The sequence below is a fragment of the Podarcis bocagei genome, assembly GCF_964188305.1.
Source record: "Podarcis bocagei genome assembly, chromosome: 16".
Taxonomy (NCBI): Eukaryota; Metazoa; Chordata; class Lepidosauria; order Squamata; family Lacertidae; genus Podarcis; species Podarcis bocagei.
In genome coordinates this window covers 4,152,545-4,174,489 of record NC_138142.1, presented here as the reverse complement: position 1 = coordinate 4,174,489, position 21,945 = coordinate 4,152,545, and the positions used below count along the sequence as shown (strand labels likewise).

The following is a 21,945-nucleotide window of genomic DNA, read 5'->3' as shown; positions in this document are numbered from 1 at the left end:
TGTCAAAGGCCATCCAATATGCTTACACTTATGACAGAGGCATGCACACAGTTTCTCTCACCTCCAGGTTTTGACACTAGTTGTGGAACATAGTGTATGTACTCTTGCCACCCACCCTGAAATTTTAGCTTGGCTATAGTCACTTACAGTGACTGGATTACATTTCACAGCACAGTCTATTCAAGTTAATTGAAAAGTCATTCCAAAAATTAAGTTTAGTCTTTCCAAGGGTAAGAATGGCATTATTGCAAATCTGAGAATTATTAGTTATCTGCACATCAGCTTGACCATGAAAGAATTCAATCCACATAGTATTAATATTTTTTATTAAGGACAGTAATTTGAACTAGAAAGATCAAGTACACCTATTATATAACTTTTGTCATCTACCACTGCAATATCAGTATGATATGTAGTACAAGTTATATGCTAGATACACATATTCAATGCCCTTCAGTACACACACAAATGGACCTCAAGAGTGAAATGTTAGCAGGAAGGTATTTATACCCTCAAGAGTGAAATGTTAGCAGGAAGGTATTTATACCCAATGTAAAAGCCAGGAGGGAAGCACAGAAATAAATTTATTCTCAAAAGTGCCAACTATGAAGATTCAGCACAGTTCAATGAATTTTGGAACTCAGGTTTCTACTTCAGGAGCAAACCCAACACAATGATCTACCACAAAATAAATCAGGAGACCATGGGTCACTGGGTGGTTACACCCCATGCTTCCCAAGAACATCACAATAAGGGGGAAACCAAGCTAGCAACATCCATCAGTCCGTGAAGTAACAGTCTTTCCTCCTCTCTGCCAGAAAGATTACTCTACTCCAATTGCCAGTTACTCTGGGACTGCAAGGGCTAAAGGGACACACAGCCTGGCCCAATCCACTGACCAAGGGCCACTCCAGACAGGGAGACTTGGCTTCATGTATCAGCAGTGAAAGAGCAGCTGCTCCAGTGTTGCTTACACCAGTGTGGTGTAGTGGTTAGCACTGGACCAGGGAGACCTGGCTTCAAATCCCCACTCAGTCAAGAAGCTCACTGGGTGACCTTGGGACAGTTACTTTTTCTCATACCACACAGAGTCGATGTGAGAATAAAATCAAGAAGGGGATGAACCATGCATGCCACCTTGAGCTCCTTACAGAAAAGGTGGTATATAAACCCAAGACATACATGAAAACATTAGATTTTAAGCCTAAGGGCATAAATATTAGTACAACTCATTATGTATGCTGAAAAAAATTGCCATGGAACATTTGGATGAACTTGTATACAGTATAACCAAACTGAACTAGTTCATTTTGTAAAGGGAGAAATGTGAACTATAAGTAGTTCATTTTTTGACATGTTAAACTTGAACTTGTGAAAAATGAACTGCCCAAGATCTATGTATTAGATATACATTCAAACAAAATTAAGCCATCCATTTCTCTTAAACTCATGTCAGAGGAATTGAAGCTGGAACTGAGTAACAAATACTTGAACTTTGTGGAGGGGAGGGAATAGGCTATCCAAAATTGGATTCAAGTCAGGAAGTTTGTACCACGTTTCTATTAAGTGCACACATTTCTACACCTAAATTGCTCATTAAACCATATGGCAAGGAGTGCTCTACCCTACAAAATGCTCATCTAGCAGGGTTCTTTGTTTTTGCCACATCAAACCAATATAGCTGCTCTCTGAATTTGACAATAAAGAAGTTAAACATCTATGCAAATCTTAACACGAACACATGCCTAAACAATACACTGCAAAAGTAAGAAGTGGAGGAACACCATAGAGGGTGGAAGAAAGCCACCCCCAGGTAGAGACAACACAGGGAGGGAAGCTTGATGCAGGAAGTCAAGACGCAAGTAAACATGACTTTGGCCTGCCAGTCCTCCCCATTTGGTCCATAAGGTAGTTTCAGATAAGTCATGCCCATCTGCCATCATATATGAAACCAGGTGTGGGGTATGTAATGGTGGCTTAGAAAAAGGGGCTTTGAAGGCACTGCCAATTGGCAAAGCCTGCAAAGGCACTTGCGCACCACTTCCCAAATACCTTCTCTGTCAGGCATCTGGGAAGTGCTGGGCAACTTTCCCCCATACCCCAGGTCAACTTTGACAGATGTCTTAATTATGTCAGGTGATTGACATCAGATGACTGACAGGCAGGTGACTGGTTACACAAGACATTATTCTGTTGTAGGTCACTTCATGTCAGTTCAGCTGTTGTAACAGCTAATTTGCACCTCTAGAAGCAAGCAGTTTTTCTCCCCTCACAGTAAAGAGGTCGATGAGGAAAGGCAGTAAAGCCCACAACTTACACAAATTTAACTTGTGTGCATTCAGCTTTATGCACACGATTTTTTAAAAAAGGTGGGCAGAAAGGAAAGGGGGTCCCAGAAAATGACCTTGGCAATCCCACCCACCGCTGAACCCAATGTGCTATGATTATACATGATTTTTGGCTTTAGGCGCAATCCCTGGAATATAACCCCTACATAAGTTGCAGACATTCCCTAGTGAGGTGCATCTGTCTCCCTCCTTACTGACTATCAGGAGATATTTTTAAATGTTCCTGTTTACCCTAGCATTTGATGGCTGAAAGATGCTGTTCCTGGCAACCCTGAGTTCACAGCTTTTTACAATGTTTAAAACTGTTTTTGAGTATATTTCTTTTTTAATGTTTTTTTATCACTCTTTGTCTTAACAGCAAATCAATTCGTAATAACTAAAAAGACCCACAATGTTGTAACATATAAATCATCTTACCAGCTACTTCCACGATATCACCTGGAACCAAGTCTCTTGCTTTTATCCTTTGTACACTTTTTCTGTCTTGTCTATACACTTTACCCATTTCAGGTTCATATTCTTTAAGAGCTTCAATGGCATTTTCAGCATTTCTTTCCTGCAAGAAATAAACACTGAGATTAGAGGGCACACAAGCTGTTGCTTTTACTATTGTGGTTGGCCAAATTGCCACCCTCCAATTTTCTCGTTTATACTGTTAGGCAAACAATCTTCGTTCATTTACTGACATTACCAGATGCTGTTGCAGCAAGGGGAGCAGCCTGCAAAACATCACTTTCAAATGCAATCTGCAAACCAATGCCCTCTACTTCATTTCATTTTCTTGCAAATGTGTTTTCTTACAATTTGGGAAAGACAAAGGTAGTTTTCACTTGGGGATAGTTCGGTAAGAACCTCTTTTCATAATCATAGAGAGATCCTTTTCTCATATAAAAAACAGGCAGGCTGCATCCTGTGTCATTTTAGAGCAAGCAGCCTAAAACCCAAAAGCGTAATTCTTATAGTTAGTGATTAAGCATTAAGACAAGACAGATCAGAATCACTTCTTTGGAAAAAAGCTTCTATCCCTCCCACAACAATTAGCCACTGTTTGGCTAGATGCGTTCACAACTACAACTGGATATATCGATAGTTACTACAACTCTGGCATCCAAGTTTGAAGAAAACAATTGTCCTCAAAGCCTCCTATTTGTACTTATAAAAGAAAAGTGTAGTGCATGACTTGCTAACAAAGTAACTGCTATTAGCTGAACATAGTGACATTTTTGGCATTTTAAAAGAACATATTAACACCTCATAACCAGTGTTAGAAACTGGGATAGAAAAGCTATTTGCCACATGGAACCTCTGTTGTGGGTGCAAAAACAGAATGGCTAGCCACACCACCCCCCAAAACGTAGCAGCACTTTTTATTAATTTGTTTGAAATGCATGAACTAATGCACAATTCACACCAGTGACACATTGTTAGTATCACATTTTTAATGGCAATTCTTAATTGAACACCACAAACATGAATGGGGCTCAACCCCTGTAATTGTGGCCAAAACCATAAGCCAGTTGAATAATTAATATTTACAAATACCAGCATTAATTATTATTATTATTATTATTATTATTATTATTATTATTATTATTATTATTATTTAAAGTGGGAAGCGAAGAGGCATGTGGAAGGCAGCAGCCAGTGATCTAGCAGAGATCTCATTTTGGGATGGGGAGGCAAGGTGAGGCAAAGCAGCATGGAAGGCAGCAGCCAGCGATCTTACTTTGAAGTCAGGCAGGAAGGTATTTCTAGCAGCGGCAATTTTAACCTTGAATCTCAGTCACCATACGCAGCACCAAGACTTCTCAAATTGCTCACAATCAGACCATTCGCAGTCACAAAATGCACCTGGTTCCCGGCTAATTTTGAATGCTGTTCATAAATATTTCAGATGGACTCTGCTTTTGTCCACAAAAACTGAATCTGATTATGTTAACAGTGGTTTATGCCTGTAGTTATTTAATAAGGACTTTGCAGTCAATAATATTGTCTATTTCCAGACAGTTTAATATTAAAATCTTGCCAAGTTATTATAGGTCACCAACAGAAAAAAAAAGTTCAAGTAGCCAACAGTTCCAGCTCTAATATCTACACTGAAAGTCAAATGAGAAGTACCTATCCATGACTCATATTGCCAGTATATTCAGATACAGCAATAGTGCAAAAAAATCTTTAAAACTTCCAAGTTTACACTGAAGAGAAATAGGCAGGAATTGCTACTTGCCCCAACCCACAAATCATAACTTTTCCAGATTCAACATTAGCAGATATCAAAAATTGTTTTGCATATTGTTCCATTGCAAAACACTTTATCTAACTGCTTCAACAAAGTGCTGAAAATTAAGTGTCTTTTCTGCCAATCCAACAACTAAAGAATTAGCTTTCTGGGGAAATGTTCATATTGTTAACAATATGTTACGTGAGGCAAAAGTTACATTTGTCTCCTTTCCCAGTGCCCATTCAGAATTGTAACATGAGCATACTTGTCGTTATTAAGCCACCCAGATAGACCACTTTAAATAGAAAATGTTCTTTTGGAATTTATCTGAGTGACTATTTTTAACAATCCATCTGTGAGAGCAATTAAAAGATCTGTACTATAGGGACATCCTGCTCACATTTTCTGCTCCAGATTAAATTCATGCATTCAACTGCTTATAGCATCTGCTATTTAGAATAGTCAACTACCTTGTACATTCCAAGCAGAGAGAGACTTCAATAATCACCTATCATATACCATTTGGGGATTTGTAATACACATTGGCTGGCTATATTTTTGTGGTATAGGCTTCAGGAAGACATTGTTGGATTGTAAACAGATGAGCTGCTTGAAACCAACTAAAAGAAACACTACCTATAAGTTATTAGTCAGAATCTGGTAGCTCTGGCTTGGCAGTGGTTTTATACCAATATCTTATTACCATGGTTTCAGGGGACAGTCATTCTCATTTCACCATACTTTCAGAAATAGCCAACTGGGGCCCTTCCTTTTCAAACATTTCTCAGATCCCAGATTTCTCTTGAATCCTGCATAGCAATAATCTCCAATGCACAAATTGGGGGTGAGGGAACTCACTGTCTGTCAGGATATGAAGGCTGTGGGCCCTACTATACAAAAGCCTGATATAGAAATAACTTGCTACAAAATGAGTGACCAGTTTATGTATTGGGGCAATTTATGTATTCATACTTGAGATTTGACAAATATAAATATGTTAAAGTGCATTTAAGACGCAAGCTGTTCGATGAGCCAGCAAAAGGAAACAGTCAAAAAAAAAAAAGGGTTTTCAAGGTTCTAGTTAGAAGTAAGTATAAAAGAAGATCTGCTAATGTGTGCTGTGAATGTGGCCCAAATCTGCTGCCACCGCTTTACTGCCTGGTGGTCTGCTGTTGTTTGCATTCTCTTCAGTTAAGGTGGTGCCAGAAGGATATATGTAATATGAAGGAAAGAGGGTGTAGTGAGAATCTAGAGCAGGGGTCAGCAACCATTTTCAGCCATGGGCCAGTCCACTGTCCCTCAGACCTTGTGGGGGGCCGGACTATATTTTGAAGGGAAAAAATGAACAAATTCCTATGCCCCACAAATAACCCAGAGATGCATTTTAAATAAAAGGACACATTCTACTCATGTAAAAACACGCTGATTCCTGGACCGTCCGTGGGCCGGATTGAGAAGGCGATTGGGCTGCATCCAGCCCCCGGGCCTTAGGTCGCCTACCCCTGTTCTAGAGCTTGAATGCAGTGGAAGGAAAGGGGGACCTTTTTCTGCCTCCCCATTTCCAGCTACTCTATGAAGACTGAAGAAAGGACCCACATAAGAGTATCTGTGGGGTAGGCAGGAGAAGCATTTTGCAGTCATGAAAAATTAACATAATATTTTAGCTGGAGCTGACAATATACACAATTCATTTTCAGCTTTGTTATCTTGTAAAAAACAGAGCTTAAATATTCTGTTAGTGCAGCCGCAACCCAGGTTTAAGGTGCCATATGGAGATTAGCTTTTATATCTCAGTTTCTAACACTGGCTGTTACTATAAACACATACATACATTCTCAAATACACAAAACGACCAATTCACATGTTATATAATTATATAAAAGACAATAAAAGCATACTGAGGAAGTAGTTCAGGGCAAATTGGGTTTTCCTAACCTTAATGGCATGTCAGTCCATGCATGCAAGTTAGAACTACCATAAATACACCATGCAGAAGAAATTCAAATTTTAGATTTAAATAAGCAAGTAAGATTTCAGTGTCATGCACCAACTATGAAAAACACACGCATCACCTCATCCCCCCAAATACTCAATTCTCATAAATGACCTAAATGGGGACAATAGGTATAACACAAAAAACCTTAATTAAAACTATAAAAAAGACCTAAAGTTCAGCATTCTTCACAAACACTCAAAATTTAATTTCTAGTACAGCAGATCCATCCTGTAACTTCCTGATTTCAAAAGAACTTGTTACACAATATGGAGGGCTGCTGCTTAAGCAATACAAGTCCTAAGTTTCCTTGGGTTCACTTAATTAGTTGCATGGCTCTTTGGATCCTGCAGTACTTCTACAATGTAGAGCATCTCTCAAATAACTAAATCTGAAATGCTGAACTATTTCACAATTTGCATCTACTTTCAGGCTAATCTAAAATATATATAGCAAATTTACTTAAGATTCAAGCATTACAAAATATTCACTCACCTGCCACACACCCACAATTGCATTGGCTACCAATATGAGTAAGATTACAAAAGGCTCTACAAAGGCTGTGACTGTTTCTTCACCTTCTTCAAACCAGGCCAACACCTACAAGAGAGATTGAAGAACAGGTCATTTTACATATTCAAATATTATATACTGTATTTTCTATAATAGTTGTCTTAATTTTAGCTATATGTTAGTCATTGGTAATTAGATATACCCTAGGATTTATTGCACCAGTTAAAAAGAAAAGTCACTTAAGCGACACATTAGAAGCTAAAAGCAAATTCCATTTTACAAAAATAATCCCATCTTCACCTTCCCAAATGGCTTGAATTTGAAAGTACATTGCACGTTAGAAGGCTAGAATTGTAGCTTTTCTTTTCAAAACAAATTACAAAGTTTAGCTTTGTTCACAATGCCTAAATAAATTAGAGTGAGGAAACATATATATATATACACAGTATGTGTGTGTGTAATATTTTTTTTAATAATGTATTTTTTCTCTCGGGTAGCTTACATGGCAATGTTAGAGGTTAGTTTTAAAAAATAAAATCCGGAGACACAATCTGCAACAGTTTCTTAAAGATAAGACTTTAGTAGTTTAATACATAGTAAGCTTTGTGCTACCATGCTTATGCTTGGTTAGTTTGCTATTCTGAGACTGAAACATGGTAATATTTATCAGGTTCTAAACTGTCATTATAATCTGCTACTAAGTCCCACATTCCTTAAAGCCAAGCCTCCTCTCTGTAAACAATAGAGAAGGTTAAGTCATGTAATACTGAGCGGTCCTAGTTGCAGGTTGATCAGGAACTAGGATGTAGTTGACATTTTCTGGATAAGGTCGCCATACAGTTCAGAGGTGCATATGTGATAAAATACTGACAGGGCACTAGAGAAACCAAAGTGATTACAACATAAAAATGGAGTAAGTGTGGAATGTCTCAGCAAAATTTTATACAATACTGCGTGTGTGCATTTTTAAAAAAGATGTCAGACCCATGAGAGCTGAAGCTCAGCTTGCAGCTATCCCCTTATTTAGATTCATCAGCATAAAGAATAATTTACTTTAATATCAGGAAACGTAGGAAAGTACCCTAATTATTTACAGCTAAATGCAGTCAAGTACTCTCTTGAATACATGTAGTTCCTTGATTGTATCTACATGGGTGCTCCCATAGCTATTGGATATTATAAAAATCCATGATAAACTTTTAAAAATGAAACTTGATCTTAGGTAGATAAATGCCTTTATCCAAAGGTTTCTGAGCCCCTTCGCCCTAGTTTTCCCCAAAGCGTTTCCTGTGCTGCTTCAGAAGTCATCCCAGACCACTTTTAGAAACCATCTCCAACACAAACATGAAGAGCTGCTTTCAGCGGGAAGAATACGCAAGAGCAGTGGAAATCCTTATACAAACTGAAAGAATTACATACAATGTCTGGGGTCACACACAATGCTGAAACATACCGTATTTTTCGCACTATAGGACGCACTTTTTCCCCTCCAAAAATGAAGGGGAAATGTGTGTGCGTCCTATGGTGCGAATGCAGGCTTTTGCTGAAGCCTGGAGAGCGAGAGGGGTCCGTGCGCACCGACCCCTCTCGCTCTCCAGGCTTCAGGAAGCTATCCCAAGTCTTGCAAGCCCGGCGGGATGTCCCGCGGGCTCGCAAGGCTTGCGGGCAGCAGCCTGCACCCAAAAGCTGGGGACAGCGGGGAGGCGCAGAGCCGCCACCCCGCTATTCCCCGACCTGATCTGGAGGCTGGCGGGGGGAGAAGCAAGCCTGCTTCTCCCCCCCCCCAGCCCCACAAGCTCGGGGGATAGGGGGATGGCGAAGCACCGCCATCCCGCTATTCCCCGACCTGATCTGGAGGCTGGGGGTGGGAGAAGCAAGCCTGCTTCTCCCCCCCCCACCATCCCCACAACCTCCAGATCAGGTCGGGGAATAGCGGGATGGCAGCGCTCCGCCATCCCGCTATTCCCCGACCTGATCTGGAGGCTGGGGGTGGGAGAAGCAAGCCTGCTTCTTCCCCCCCCCCACCATCCCCACAACCTCCAGATCAGGTCGGGGAATAGCGGGATGGCGGCGCTCCGCCATCCCGCTATTCCCCGACCTGATCTGGAGGCTTGGGGTGGGAGAAGCAAGCCTGCTTCTCCCCCCCCCAGCCCCACAACCTCCAGATCAGGTCGGGGAATAGCGGGATGGCGGCGCTCCTGCTTCTCCCCCCCACCAGCCCCACAACCTCCAGGCTTCAGCGCGCCCTTCCCGCTGTCCCCCGACTTGGTTAGAAGGCTGGGGGGGGGAGCCTGCTCCTCCCCGTCGCCAGCCCCGCAAACTCGGGAGACAGCGGCAGGGGGCAGCGCGCCTTTGCCGCTGTCCCCCGACTTGGTTAGAAGGCTGGCGGGGGGAGAAGCCTGCTCCTCCCCGTCGCCAGCCCCGCAAACTCGGGAGACAGCGGCAGGGGCGCAGCGCGCCCTTCCCGCTGTCCCCCGACTTGGTTAGAAGGCTGGCCCAGCCCCGCAGCGCACCATCCCGCTGTCTCCCGACATGGTTTGGAGGCTGGCGGAAGGCTTCCTCCTCCCCCAGCCCCGCAAGCTCCCAGAGCGATGCCAAAGCTGCGCGCAGCTTCGGCATGGCTCTGGGTCCCGTTCTGGGGGAGGGGGAAGCTCGGGCTTCCCCGCCCCAGCCCCGCGCCTGGCGGGGATAATTTTTTTTTGCCTTTATTTCCCCCCCCCCCCAATCTAGGTGCGTCCTATGGACCGGTGCGTCCAATAGTCCGAAAAATACGGTAATTAAAGTTAGGGAGCCAACAACAAAATATGGCTTGCAAGGTGCTATGCTGGGTTCACATGCACCACTAAACCATGGTTTAATGTTACACGTGAACCAGGTCACTGAATGGGGTACTTAAGAGTCACAGCCAAAATTTTATTTAATCTACACTTACCGTATTTTTCGCCCCATAGGACGCACCGGCCCATAGGACGCATCAAATTTTTTGGGGGGGGGGAAATAAAGGGAAATTTTTTTATTTCCCCCCCCCCAGGCGCTTGTGGGGCCGGCAGCGGGGAGAAGCGCTCTTCTCCCTGCAGCCCGCCTTCAGATCAGGTCCAGGGACAGCAGGGAGAAGCGCTGCGCCCCCCAGCTGTCCCCGGAGCTTGCGGGGCAGGCAGCGGGGAGAAGCCCGCCTTGAGATCAGGTCCGGGGACAGCGGGAAGACGCGCTGCGCCTCCCAGCTGCCCCCGGAGCTTGCGGGGCAGGCAGCGGGGAAAAGCGCTCTTCTCCCCGCCGCCCGCCTTGAGATCAGGTCCGGGGACAGCAGGGAGACGCGCTGCGCCTCCCAGCTGTCCCCGGAGCTTGCGGGGCAGGCAGCGGGGAGAAGCGCTCTTCTCCCCGCCGCCTGCCTTGAGATCAGGTCCAGGGACAGTGCCTCCCAGCTGTCCCCGGAACTTCCCCGCCGCCAGCCTCCAAACCACTTTGGGAGACAGCGGGATGGTGGCATTCCACCTCCCTCTGTCCCCCGACCTTGTGGGGCTGGCGCTGGGGCTCTCCTGAAGCCTGGAGAGTGAGAGGGGTCGGTGCGTACCGACCCCTCTCGCTCTCCAGGCTTCAGCGAAAGCCTGCATTCGCCCCATAGGACGCACACACATTTCCCCTTCATTTTTGGAGGGGAAAAAGTGCGTCCTATAGGGCGAAAAATATGGTACTTGGTAGCTTGTATCAAACTCTGCAACGATTAATGCAGAAAATACCTACTACTATATTCAACATATTGGGCAAGAGGAAGTAAAAATCAACAAACTTAATAATGCTGAAATCATTAGTGCTTGGAAGCCAGTCAATAGGAAGCTGAAAGAAGAGGAATCTTGTTAAGTAGAACTATTTTCCAGGTGGGTACACAGGCTGTGGGAAATAGAGAATGGAGGAAATGCAGTACTGCACTAAAGGCTATAGGGAAGGCAGTTTCTAGATTGAGGGGCATGGTAAATCTTAAATAGAGGAAAATTCCATTAGAAAATCATCTTCTGTTGGGTTGGAACGCAGAATCTAGATTTCACTCCTAAATTTAATCTTGGCTCTTTTAAATGGCTGTTGCTATAACTTAACATTAGCCACTTGATGGAGCTCCAGTTATACAGCTATGATGTGACTGAAGTATTCAGGATCCTAGTACTAAAATGAGAGATTAAATGCCTCTGCAATGGCATCTATCAATGGAATACGAGCACCAATAAGACAGCCAATTTTTTAAAGTCCATCATGCTCAATATGACATAAAATAAAAACAATAAATATTTCGTACTGATTTAAGATGATTAATTCACTTCATAAAATATATACACTACTTCATTGTAAAAATACTCTCAAAGTGGCTTACAAAAAGATAAAATAAGAAAATCAAGAAAATATTATTGATCCAGATTTTTAGGCACATCACCTCCCACTTAGGCACAGGGAATGTATTACAGTACAGTGGACCCTCCGGATACAAACTTAATTCGTTCCGGGGGTCCGTATGTACCCCCAAAAGTCTGCATCTAGAGGTGTTGCTTCTACACACACACACAGCGCGATAGAGCACTTCTGCGCATGCGGCGAAACCCGGAAGTATACACTTCTGGTTTGCCGCGTTTGCAACCTGAAAGTTACGTTACCCAAAGGTAACGTAACCTGAGGATCAACTGTATACATATCTACATGTTTCATGCTGTTCTTTAATTTCTGGCTCGTGATAAACTGATTATCTTTTGATCCACCATTCTCTACAATACCCAGCACAGAGGCATCAATTAGAGGAGGAACTAGAAGATGAGAACACAAATAACTGACTTCAAGGCCACAAGAAGGGAGTGAGACCAGTTCCAATATATCCCATCCTAAACTCTTATAAGCATTTGCTGAAGTTTCCCATACACAGCAGCTTTTTCTTAAGGAATTATGACGTCTAGAAACCTGCTGTGTAAAATAAATGCTCAAATTGTCAAATGGTTCATTTCATTAATAGCAGCCATGCTGATTTTAGACGCCTTGCTAGATATAAAGCACCAATTACAAAAACCGCATCTTACATCTCACTTTTCTCTTCCAAAGAGGATGTAAACTTTAACAATGAGCTGTGCCAAGCTTATAATGAACAGTTTCCTTTGTGAGAGGTTAGTACAATTAACATGAAAAAGTTGAAACTGGAGAATTCTATGTAAAGATCCACTGTAGCTGCCATCTGCCTTTCCCCTTCTCTACATTCACAAATTATAAACTAGTCACTCATGTATTGCATTTTAAAGCCAAATTTCAACGTTTGAAGGCATTATAGCAAAATACAAAATTTAGCATACTTTAATTATTTAGACTGTATTTGTTGTATGTCATCACAAGATCCCCACAAGCAAGCAAACCAATCAAAATATACACACTGAAACTAGAAAATCGTTATTTTTTTAAAAAAATTCTACCACAAAGCAGTCCTATGAACTGCTAGAGGGATCTTGATTAGATTATCATTATTCCCTTTATATTGGGATTCTTGCTCTGAAGTTCTACCAAGCTCAATGGCCTTACTTCCAGATACACAGATATAGGATTGCAGCTTTATATTGCTAAGACTTTTAGAAGTGATTCTTTGAGTTGTTGTAACATGTGCTGTTTCATAAACCTTCCAAAAATGTTTAAAATACCACTGCTGCTTACAAAAGATTATGAGACCTGAAGCAAATAGGTACACCAACTAGGGATGGGCATGGAATAGTAAGCTATAGGTAGTCAAGAGTCTCTGAGATCCTAGAATCATAGTTGGAAGGGACCACAAGGGTCAACTAGTCAAACCTTCTGCAATGCAGGAATCTTTTGCCCAATATGAATAGTTCTATTTGCAAGTCCTGAAAACGTACATGCAGACTGGTATCAAATGTTTAATGTCTCTAGACATCATGCTTGTCACCTTTTAAGTTCTTAACTACATAGCAGACACCATACAATGGTGTGACATTTCCATACCACGCAAGACTCTTAACACACATGTTTAATGACTGCTGCTTGTTCTCACAAACAGCAAGCAGTTGAGGTGGCGAGCTTGGATTGTTTCAGGTTGGAAGGGAAGAGATCACATGACAGAACCCACCCACCCCCGAAACACTCTTGCACACACACAGAAAACCAACATGCTGTCCTAAAATCCTACTCCTGGACAACCTGCTTTCTATGTGCAGGGCATTTGTGTGTATTTGACCATGTGAGACTCAACCTAGTGTATAACACGATATAGGCCCAAGCTTTAAAAAGGAAAGACAAATGTGAATGTTTTGGCATGTTAGCGCTTGGGCTTCCTGTGTGGCTACTGGCTGTGTGAAAGGTCAAAGCTTCTAGTGGGCATTTGACAGACTTGGTAGAAGCAGTCTGCTATAAAACAACTGGGGGTAGGCAGACCAGTTCTTAAGAATTGTCATCACACATAAAAAAGACTATGCCATTATGTATTTAATATATTTCTGTGCAGGATTTGTACTCTAGTCACAATGAAGTCACCAGTGAAAACTATAGGTGAACACTTGCCCCAGCTTGGGTCTGATCCTGAGTTGGTCTTTGGAGGTTCTTGAAAGCAGCAAGTCTCACTGCTTCCATGAGCCTCCAAAGATCAGCTAAACACAAACATGGGTAATACTAATGGACCAGTGCTGTATCTAATGACTAATTCTGAAATAAAGCAGAATTAAATTTACTGCCCACAAGCCTAAAGATCTGATTTTGGGTCATGAATGAGATTAGCATTACAAACATTGTAAAGTGCTAGATAAAAAATACAACATAGAACATGCATCCCACTCAATTCCAGACTCTCCCAAGTGTCCCTTTTTTCCAGCAATAGTCCCACATTTTCAGAAGCTGCCCTGGTTTCTGATTTGATCCCAGAATGTCCTGCTTTTCCTTAGGACGTCCCTATTTTCATTGGAAGGTACCGAGTTATGTAAACCCCGAGCCAACGAGATAAATACAACCTTTAGAAGACATCTGAAGATTTTTAATGCTTAATGTTTCACTATGTTTGAAGCTGCTTAGAGTGGCTGGGGCAACCCAGTCAGATGGGCGTGGTCAAATTTTTATTATCATTTTTATTATGGAATAGGACATCCCTATTTTCACTGGAGAAATGTTGGACGGTATGCCATTCTCATTTAACTGGATTCACGTCTCTGTCCAACTCTAAAATTAGTTGTTGTTTTTATGCACATTTAGTACTTTTTTGGAATTCACAGTACCTTATTAATTCTATTGTTTTACTCATGCTCTCTGGAGTGCTGTATGGACTCTTATTGCATACTGTTTTTATTAATTTACCATAATTGATTTAAAATTAAGCAGATAAAGCATTCCTTTGCAATAGTTTTGATAACAAGTTATCCCATACAAATTATTTTGCCCTAGAGACACTGTCCACAATCAGTTCAGGTTATTTCCACACTTTCCATGATTCACAGCCAAAAAACTCTCCCCATCTGTTGTTACAGAAAGTTAGTCAATAGAGGAGCACCCACCGCTTAGATATTCTATCAGTTATTTCTGTACATACCATTTGCTATAATTCAGATAGTAGTAGTAGTAGTAGTAGTAGTAGTAGTAATAATAATAATAATAATAATAATAATAATAATAATAATAATAATAATAATAATAATTTATTAGCTGCTCATCTGGCTGGGTTCTAGGCTTCTTCAAACTAATTAAAACATCCTGGAGGGAGGAAAGCTACACATTCTTAAGATAAGCGAGTTCTTTAAAATTCTACAGTACTTCCCATTACATATTATGTTTAATCCAATGCTACACACAGTGAAGTAGCCAAATACTGCCACAAAGATAATTTTCTAAGCAGTTTTGGGACCAAAGATGTATTTAGTTGATCACTGTGCCCATTCTGCTAGATGCACAATAGGATTAGGTATTCTACAAGCATTAAAAAACTTTTGTCAGGTAAATTGTTAATTTATGTTACAAGTCTGTCAAACAAATACATGGTCAAAAAGGCAGTGAATAAATTAATTGGATGATTACGTGACTGCCAGATGCCTCCTGAAAACAAAATTGAAGGGGAAATGTCCACAAGTTGTCAAGGGAGGTCATTATAAAAGGAAATTATGTTTTTTATCAGAATGCAGGCAGCACTTTTACATACCAAGACTTTTCTCACCATTTTATATAACATGTTCAATCATTCCCTTAATCTGTCTGGTGTAGAGAAATGAATAACTCAAGCCAGCTTTCAAGGCCACATAAAATGAGCTGCATCCCCTCTTCTACACTAACCAAGTAAAATCTTTAACACCCCTCTTTTATAATTTTTTACTGCAGTGCTTCTTAATACATTACATATTATTCTTTACAGCACTGGTCTTCAAATGGTGAGTCAGGATCCACTAGTCAGTCACAGTTTGATCCAAGGTGGGCCGTAATAGGAGCACTACCACTACACAAATATTATGGTGAAAGATTAAGAAATGGGTCCCCAAATGCATGTTTGGGTTAAAAGTGGGTGCTGCGTCTGAAAAGGTTGAAGATACAGTACCTGCTTTACAGCATATCAAATACTTGATAAAAATACTCAATGTTTAAAGCTTGCCAAATTTCTAAAAAGAATGATAAAGCCACCTTCCTTTCTAAACTCTCATATAGCATATATTTTCTAATCTCCACTATTTGGCATATCACACATAAGCATAGATCACATCTGCTAGAATCTCTCTTCAATCCTGTTTCAAAGTTTAACAAAATTAACAAAACTAAGTTCAACAAAATTAACAAAACTAAATTCAATCTGCCAGAGAGCAGGATTTTATTTGTAGTTACTGGAGCTACCAAAAAAGAGGCTTTTGGTTTAGCGGCTATGTAATTTAGGCTACAAGTATCCTACTCTGTAAGAAGGAACATCAGATACATAGGCCAATTCTCAGAAGTCAGAGAATGCCGAAGCTAGAACACTGTGTATGAATGCTTAGTATGAAGGATTGTGTCTTTGTATACAAGTGAGTAAGACGATCCTTCATGTTCCAATAACTTAACCTTATCTATGTTGCATCTGTTATTCTCCAGCACCAGGATAACAACTGTGTGTACTAAATTGCCCATGCCAATTTCATGGTCACTATTAGAAGCACAGCAAGCCATTTTTGTTCAGGAAAATAAATAACGTCACATCTCCCAAACTGCATTATAGAATCAAGGCTAATATGGTAGGAACTGGTGCTAGAGAAAGGCCCTCCCTGACAATGGAGCATAATTCAGCGATAGAGCACATCCTTTACCTCCAGAAGTCACACAACCTGTAGTGAGAGGATCTTAGGTGGCACAGCTATGAAACACCTCCAAGGCCTTCAAGAGCTACTGCCCGTCAAAATTAGACAACACAAGAAAGGCCACTGGTCAGGGCAATATGGCATCATACTTTCATAGGGCAAAGAATATTGTATTGTTTTTTATCCCACTATTCCACCCAAGGATCTTAAGGTGGAATACACAGGTTCACCTCATTTTATCCTCACAAGAACCCTTTGAGGTGGGATAATAGTGTGCCCCAAGATGACATAGTGAGCTTCACAGCTAAGGAGGGAGTCAAACCAGTTCTACTCCAGCACCAACCACACTGGTTCATAAAAATGAACCAGATTCCTGCCATAGAGTCCAATATTTATAATTTCATTTGTTGGAATCACAATATTTTCCTTCTCTTGTATGTACAGTGGTGCCTCGCAAGACGAAATTAATCCGTTCCGCGAGTCTCTTCGTCTAGCGGTTTTTCCGTCTTGCAAAGCAACCCTATTAGCGGATTAGCGCTATTAGCGGTTTAGCGGCTATTAAAGGCTTAGCAGATTAGCGGCTAAAAGGCTATTAGGGGCTTAGAAAAAGGGGGGGAAGCGGGGAAAAATCGGAACACTTGCAAGACGTTTTCGTCTTGCAAAGCAAGCCCATAGGGAAAATCGTCTTGCGAAGCAGCTCAAAAACGGAAAACCCTTTCGTCTATTGGGTTTTCCATCTTGCGAGGCATTCGTCTTGCGGGGCACCACTGTACTCCTTTTACTAATCTATAGGGTAGTGGTTCTCACATTCTGTCCTTATTTTACAAACAAAGCACCATGCACACAAACTTTGGGTGTTCTGAGTTTTAAATCATCAACAAGACTGTTCAAGATGAACATGTAGCAAGCACTCATCAGCAGAGAAAGGGGAAGTTGCATATTCTTATTATTTTTTTAGACTTACAGACCTGAACACATGAATATGGAAGTAAATACAATCATCCAGAATTACACACAATACATAATTCTCTGCACATTAAAGTAACCTTCCACAACCTTGTTTTCTCTGATGTTGTTGGACCAAACTGCATCATCCCTGAGCATTGGCTATGCTGGTTGGGAATGATGGGGGCTGTAGTCTACAGTCTGTGGAACCAAGATTGGGGAAGGTTGTATTTAAGAGAGCCAGTGTGGTGTAGTGGTTAAGAGCGGTAGTCTTGCAATCTGGGGAACCGGGTTCGCGTCTCCGCTCCTCCACATGCAGCTGCTGGGTGACCTTGGGCCAGTCACACTTCTTTGAAGTCTCTCAGCCCCACTCACCTCACAGAGTGTTTGTTGTGGGGGAGGAAGGGAAAGGAGAATGTTAGCCGCTTTGAGACTCCTTAGGGTAGTGATAAAGCGGGATATTAAATCCAAACTCTTCTTCTTCTTAAGCAAAATGCTTGTTTTGCAGTAAAACAGATAAAAGACACTGTCTTATTTCCCTCAGAGGGGAAATGCAAAATTTATAGGCCCACGTTTTCCCCTAATGTACACTTCACAGTTGTCCTTTTAAGCACTGCCTGGCCTCTTTGTAAATTAATCATCACAACTCCTCAGGAGCACAGTTCTCCCATTATTCTGGAGGGAAGAGGCTTATTCAAGTGCACTTCACTATTAGGGCCCTTTAAATACTTTGTTCCAACATTAAGATTCCAAATTGCATCAGTAATTCAAGGAAAAAAGTGAGGAAGCATCTTTTTCAGGTCTCCGAGTGAGTGCAATACTTTTTCTATATTGTACACTTCAACCAACTGGCAGACATGACAGATGTTACACTATACCAGTGATGGCCAAACTTGGCCCTCCAGCTGTTTTGGGACTACAATTCCCATCATCCCTGACCACTGGTCCTGTTAGCTAGGGATGATGGGAGTCGTAGTCCCAAAACAGCTGGAGAGCCAAGTTTGGCCATCACTGTACTACACCATACTTCTAAAAAGGTTTAATGTGAACATGTGTGTGCTGGTGCATTCCAAGTTCTTGCTCCACTCCTCCCCAGTTCCTGCTACGCTGCCAGGAAACAATCCTGGCTTGTCATGATGTCTAAAACCAGGTTCATTGTTTGGAGAGAAACAAGCCTCAAGTAGTAACCAAGGTTTATTTTTAGAATACTGATCATGGTTTGTTTGGGGAAAATCAAACCATGAGCTGGGTTTCAGATATCACAACAAGCCAGACTCCTACTTGGTTCCCCGTGGCAGAGCAGAGGAACTCAGCATGAACTTTTCAGCAGCATGCACCAGCACACTAGCTTATTCACACAGAAACAATTTATTCTTCAAACTATGGTTTAATGTGTGGTGTCAAAAAGCCTATAGGCTAGAATATTGTCAGCTTTGGACCTACGGAAACTTAGCAATTCTAAAGACAATCTCAAAAGCTTCTGCTAGGATTGCATTTCAACATCCATATGCAACCTTAACCAAAGAAATTGTTCAAGAGCAACTATTCAAGGATTACAGTCATTTTTTAAAAATAAAATAGCCAATAGTGAGTAAACTAACACAAGTATCTTTGATCTATACTCTATACAGGCCTACATTACTGAAATCAGCATAAAATTAAACCTCAAGATTACAGTGGTACCTCCAGTTATGAACTTAATTTGTTCTGGAGGTCTGTTTGTAACCGGAAACTGTTCTTAACATGAGGCGTGTTTTCACTAATGGTGCCTCCCGCTGCTGCTGCGCTGCTCGACTTTTGCTCGCATCCTGGGGCAAAGTCCGCAACAAAGGGCATCTACTTCCAGGTTAGCGGAGCCTGTAACCCGAAGCATTTGTAAGGAGGGTGGTACGTAACACGAGGTTCCACTGTATAGCAATAACTTTTAATAATTCAGTTAAATAAGACTATATGGAGAGCAAAATTATTCACATTTTTCTGCTAACTTTTAACTCTGGAATTAACATCCCCCAGATTCAGTTTCAAAATATTAGAATATATTCTGGAGAAATAAATTCACTGGTTTGCTTCCTGGAAATTGTTTAAGGAAAGATTCTTCCAGGAAAACCTAACCCACGCTATAATAACTGTAGGGAATTCTATGCATGGTAAGTCAAGGCATGTCATCTCACGTTGTTAACGTGCACAGCTTTTCAGACGTAGTGCTCACTAATTGTCCGCTTTCAGAATGCATAATTCTTGAGCATTTCTAATCAAATCATAAACACAAATAATGGACTGTCACTCAAAATCAGGTTTATAACCAATAATGCTATTTTAAAACTGCAAATGTATTTTGAATATGCACAAGTGATCCACATTTACTAACATACATTCTAGTGAACCCCAAAATGGGTTGGTCTCATCTCATACTCACAACTTCCTTTACATAAAATGTTCGCTCATTTTAAAGTGGCATAGTCATACATAGTTAACTTTTGTAAGAAAAAAACCAGAATGACTAAGACAATCGTCCCACAAGAAAAATCAGTGCCAAGCTTTGACTAACTGCAATGATGCATAAGTACCAGAACTGAAGACCATCTTCTTTGAAAGCACATGCCAGTGTCAAGATATCTGAAACCCTCACTGGCTCAAGATCAGCAACATGCTATGCTACATATTAGTACAAGGGGTAACCCTCCTCTCACCCGTTTTTTCCAGATCGTATTTCCTACTGCCACAATTATTTTGCAAACACTTAAGAGAGCTCTGCACCATTTACTGTTTTCTACTCTTATAGCTTCTAAAAAGGCCCCAAAGATTAAATTTAGTTCCTCTGAAAACTGCCACATAAATCCACAATTGGGGAGAGCTATCTTGGAGGTTCCACATATAACCCATTTTTAAACCCCCTTCTTCCCACCACAGTGCCTTGTGATCCCTGAAAAGCTGCTCCTGGAAGTAATGGGGCTCTCCAGAAGTGCTAATACGTCACAAAAAGCTGCAGTTAAAGGGGAACTCTAGAGTTGCCATATATAATGAAAGCACATGTTGGTGTGCACACAGTCCTGCAAACCCCAGCCTTCTCTAACCTACCTTTCAGGTTACAAAGCGCTGTACATTCTTTATCTCCATCATCCTCACATCAACCCTGTCTATAGTTTAGGCTGGCACTACATGCCCAATGCTACCAAGCATTTTAGAGCTAAAGTCGCACCAAAGAGAACACTACCATTTGCACCATGCCAACCTGTTTAAGTATCATCTCCACATGTAATGCTTTTATAGTTTACCCCTTCCTTTTCAGCATGTCAGAATGTGTGAACCATGACCACCCTCTGTTTCGATCTTTGCTGCATATCTAACTGTTTCTCCGCAAACACAGACCTGGCATCAGGCAATGTTAAGTCTATTCAACGGCTTTTAAATAAGGAAGAAGTAAAAATATCCAGAACCGGTTTCACAGTCCCATCCTACCAATTCTGCATGTAAAGCAGGAGGCTTCCCAAAGGTCAGTTACCAAATTTGGTCAACAATGGTGCCATCACTGCTGTCATCATTCTTGTCACTGTCAAGAGCAACAACTGTCACCTTGCTATTATCAGCGAGGGAAGGCAACTGGAATATTCCCCCATGCAAATTCTATTTACAGTTTGCATTGCATCCAAAAAAAGATTTCCAGCAGTCTCAGTTAGTTTCATAACAATCAACCATACAAAGAATACTAGTTCACCTTCTTACTGGGGCCAAGGTTAACAGGCAAGAACTGGGAGATCCTACTTCAAATAAAAAAATATCATCAATCCCATGGATACTATGTATCAAAAAATGTTAGTGTGTATCTGGTTTAACTGGTATGCAATCCTGGCCCCATATTAAAACACAACTTTGAACTGCAGTATCCCAGCAAAATCAAACTTGTTCTGAGAAAATATGGTTAGGATTGAGGTCAAAGTAACTGCACTAAAATCCAGAGACAAAACACTTTCTGGTAGAAAGCATGATATTCGGTCCCAAGGCTAAAACTTAAGGCAAATTAAAAGGTATGGTTTTTGCACTTCTCAGTCTAAGAACTTTTGAAGAATCTGCATGGCAAGTTTATATACATGGCAGGTCAGACAAATATGAAATAAAAAATATAAGATACTTACAAAAGATATACACGCTGCCAACAACAAAATTCTAACTAATAAATCTTCAAACTGTTCGATAACAAGCTCAAGTAAAGTTTTTCCTGCCAAGAAAAAATGTAGACATAAGTTGTCAAATATACACTGATTAATGTCATGTAGAAATATGAAATGCCTCACAAACTTGCTTACCTTCTTCAGCTGGTAGCTCTTTAAGAGATAAAGATTTCCGGAAAGCACATCCAAGAAAGGAAGAAAAAACAAGATATTATTAGAAACTAGTATAATAGGATCCATACTTGAAGCCTCAGCTGCATTAAAGGGTTTTTTAGAATGTTTAACTTAATATCAAAGGCACAAACAATGTAATGGTTAAGGTGCCTTCTTTCACTGAGACAGAGAGCAGGCCTCATGCTCCCAGAATTTTACCCTAAGCATCAAGCTGGTGAGGTTACAAATTCAGCCAAGTCATCACTGCTGCCAACCATAACTTCTAATGGAGCTTCACACACAGGGTCAAAGGTGTTTAAACACACACACACCT

The 21,945-nt window shown here is 41.2% G+C and overlaps 1 protein-coding gene across 3 annotated transcripts in view; it reads right to left on the bottom strand.

Annotated features, from left to right (window-relative positions):
• The window catches only part of ATP2A2 (ATPase sarcoplasmic/endoplasmic reticulum Ca2+ transporting 2), a 55,444-nt gene that overhangs the window by 31,807 nt on the left and 1,692 nt on the right, over window positions 1-21,945 (bottom strand). For all 3 annotated transcript variants that reach the window (XR_014002847.1, XM_081173972.1, XM_081173973.1), the window contains exons 2-5: window positions 21,594-21,611; window positions 21,423-21,505; window positions 7,058-7,162; window positions 2,766-2,904 (exon numbers count right to left, since the gene is read on the bottom strand). Coding sequence is in view for 2 of the 3 variants with exons in the window: in XM_081173972.1 (XP_081030098.1) it covers window positions 2,766-2,904; window positions 7,058-7,162; window positions 21,423-21,505; window positions 21,594-21,611 (345 nt within the window). In the remaining variant the exon portion in view is untranslated. The remainder of the gene's footprint in view (window positions 1-2,765; window positions 2,905-7,057; window positions 7,163-21,422; window positions 21,506-21,593; window positions 21,612-21,945) is intronic.